The sequence below is a fragment of the Penaeus monodon genome, chromosome 34 (genome assembly GCF_015228065.2).
Source record: "Penaeus monodon isolate SGIC_2016 chromosome 34, NSTDA_Pmon_1, whole genome shotgun sequence".
Classification (NCBI taxonomy): domain Eukaryota; kingdom Metazoa; phylum Arthropoda; class Malacostraca; order Decapoda; family Penaeidae; genus Penaeus; species Penaeus monodon.
In genome coordinates, this window is record NC_051419.1 from 30,645,851 (window position 1) to 30,647,053 (window position 1,203).

At 37.4% G+C, this 1,203-nt stretch overlaps 2 protein-coding genes across 2 annotated transcripts in view; one reads left to right on the top strand and one right to left on the bottom strand.

Moving 5' to 3' along the window:
- Window positions 1-443, bottom strand: part of LOC119594708 (growth hormone-regulated TBC protein 1-A-like) — a 5,279-nt gene extending 4,836 nt beyond the window's left edge. Inside the window, exon 1 of the mRNA XM_037943766.1 lies at window positions 389-443. Coding sequence (XP_037799694.1) covers window positions 389-417 — 29 coding nt within the window. The 5' untranslated portion in view covers window positions 418-443. The remainder of the gene's footprint in view (window positions 1-388) is intronic.
- A 330-nt stretch (window positions 444-773) lies between these two features.
- Window positions 774-1,203, top strand: part of LOC119594709 (alpha-1,2-mannosyltransferase ALG9-like) — an 8,326-nt gene continuing 7,896 nt past the window's right edge. Inside the window, exon 1 of the mRNA XM_037943767.1 lies at window positions 774-912. Coding sequence (XP_037799695.1) covers window positions 821-912 — 92 coding nt within the window. The 5' untranslated portion in view covers window positions 774-820. The remainder of the gene's footprint in view (window positions 913-1,203) is intronic.

Genomic DNA, 1,203 nt, shown 5'->3' on the forward strand with positions numbered 1-1,203 from the left:
AGAATTACGATAAAAGATGCATAGTTTTCTTATCACTAAAAGGCAGGATATTGCAAAAGGTCAATCCGGGTCACGATATTTCAATTGCAATTAGACTGTTAATTAAGTAGGGATTCTGGAAACGTTTATCGGGTGAAAATCTATAGCTGATTGATCCTTAACCCTCTGAGAATTGCCTGACTTGAAGACTTGGATAAAATAAAACCCTAAATTTCGAAATAAATAAAATCGTGATAAAATAAGTAGACACCCATATTTACTGCATTAATTCTCGCTCCTAAAACAACCAGATCACTAACCTCCCTTCACACTGAGGGAGAAATACCCCTAATCGAGTCAATTACAAGTGCCAACGACCTGAACTAGCACTAAAAAGGGGAGAAATTACCTTAATCTGGAATTGGTCTGTCGAGCCATTACCAGGAGGTGTTTATGTTGGTCCTCCCCTCGCGTTCGAAAAGGAGTGGCTTTCACTCTTTGGGGAGAATCAGGGGGTTTGGGGGAGAGGTAGTATTTTCTTGAGCTTTATTTTAATATGGTAAAGGATTTGCGTGTCTTGGCATTTATATTTTGGGGGATTTGATATTTGTGAATTTTTGGGGCAAATTCGTTCGATTGTGAAAGCTCTGTTTAGTTACTAATCTCATAGACGAGATATTTTTTATCTTTAGACTTAATAGATAAAAGATACAAAGATTTTTTGAGTATCAAACCATAAAAAATAACGAAATACATATAAAACTAATCTCTCTTTTCAATATTAAAGTAGAAAGCGGGATATGGTCCCTGTTGCGCGACCCGGAGTTAAGGAGGAGCAAAGATGGCGCCGACAGCAAGGAATCGGGCGAACGTCCACACGAGAAAAGAATTACAGAAGGAAATCCTGAAACGCCAGGCGAATAACAAAGAATCGTAAGAATAATAGATTTATTCAGCGAATGAGTGCCATGTACTGGAAGGAAATTCTTCGAAAGGGAAAAGAGAGAGAAGGGGAGAGAGGAAGTCTCGTACCGGGAGTATTTATCTGATAATTTCTTGTATTTTGTGAATATCACAATAATGTAACATGTTTTTGATGCTTTTAGTCTCGCCTTTTCGTCTTTGGCTACTAACTAGTAGGAAATTACATGTTTGAAGAACTGACACTTGTTATTACAGACGTTCTGTCCATGTTTGTTATTCTTGTTTTTTTCTCTAGACTTT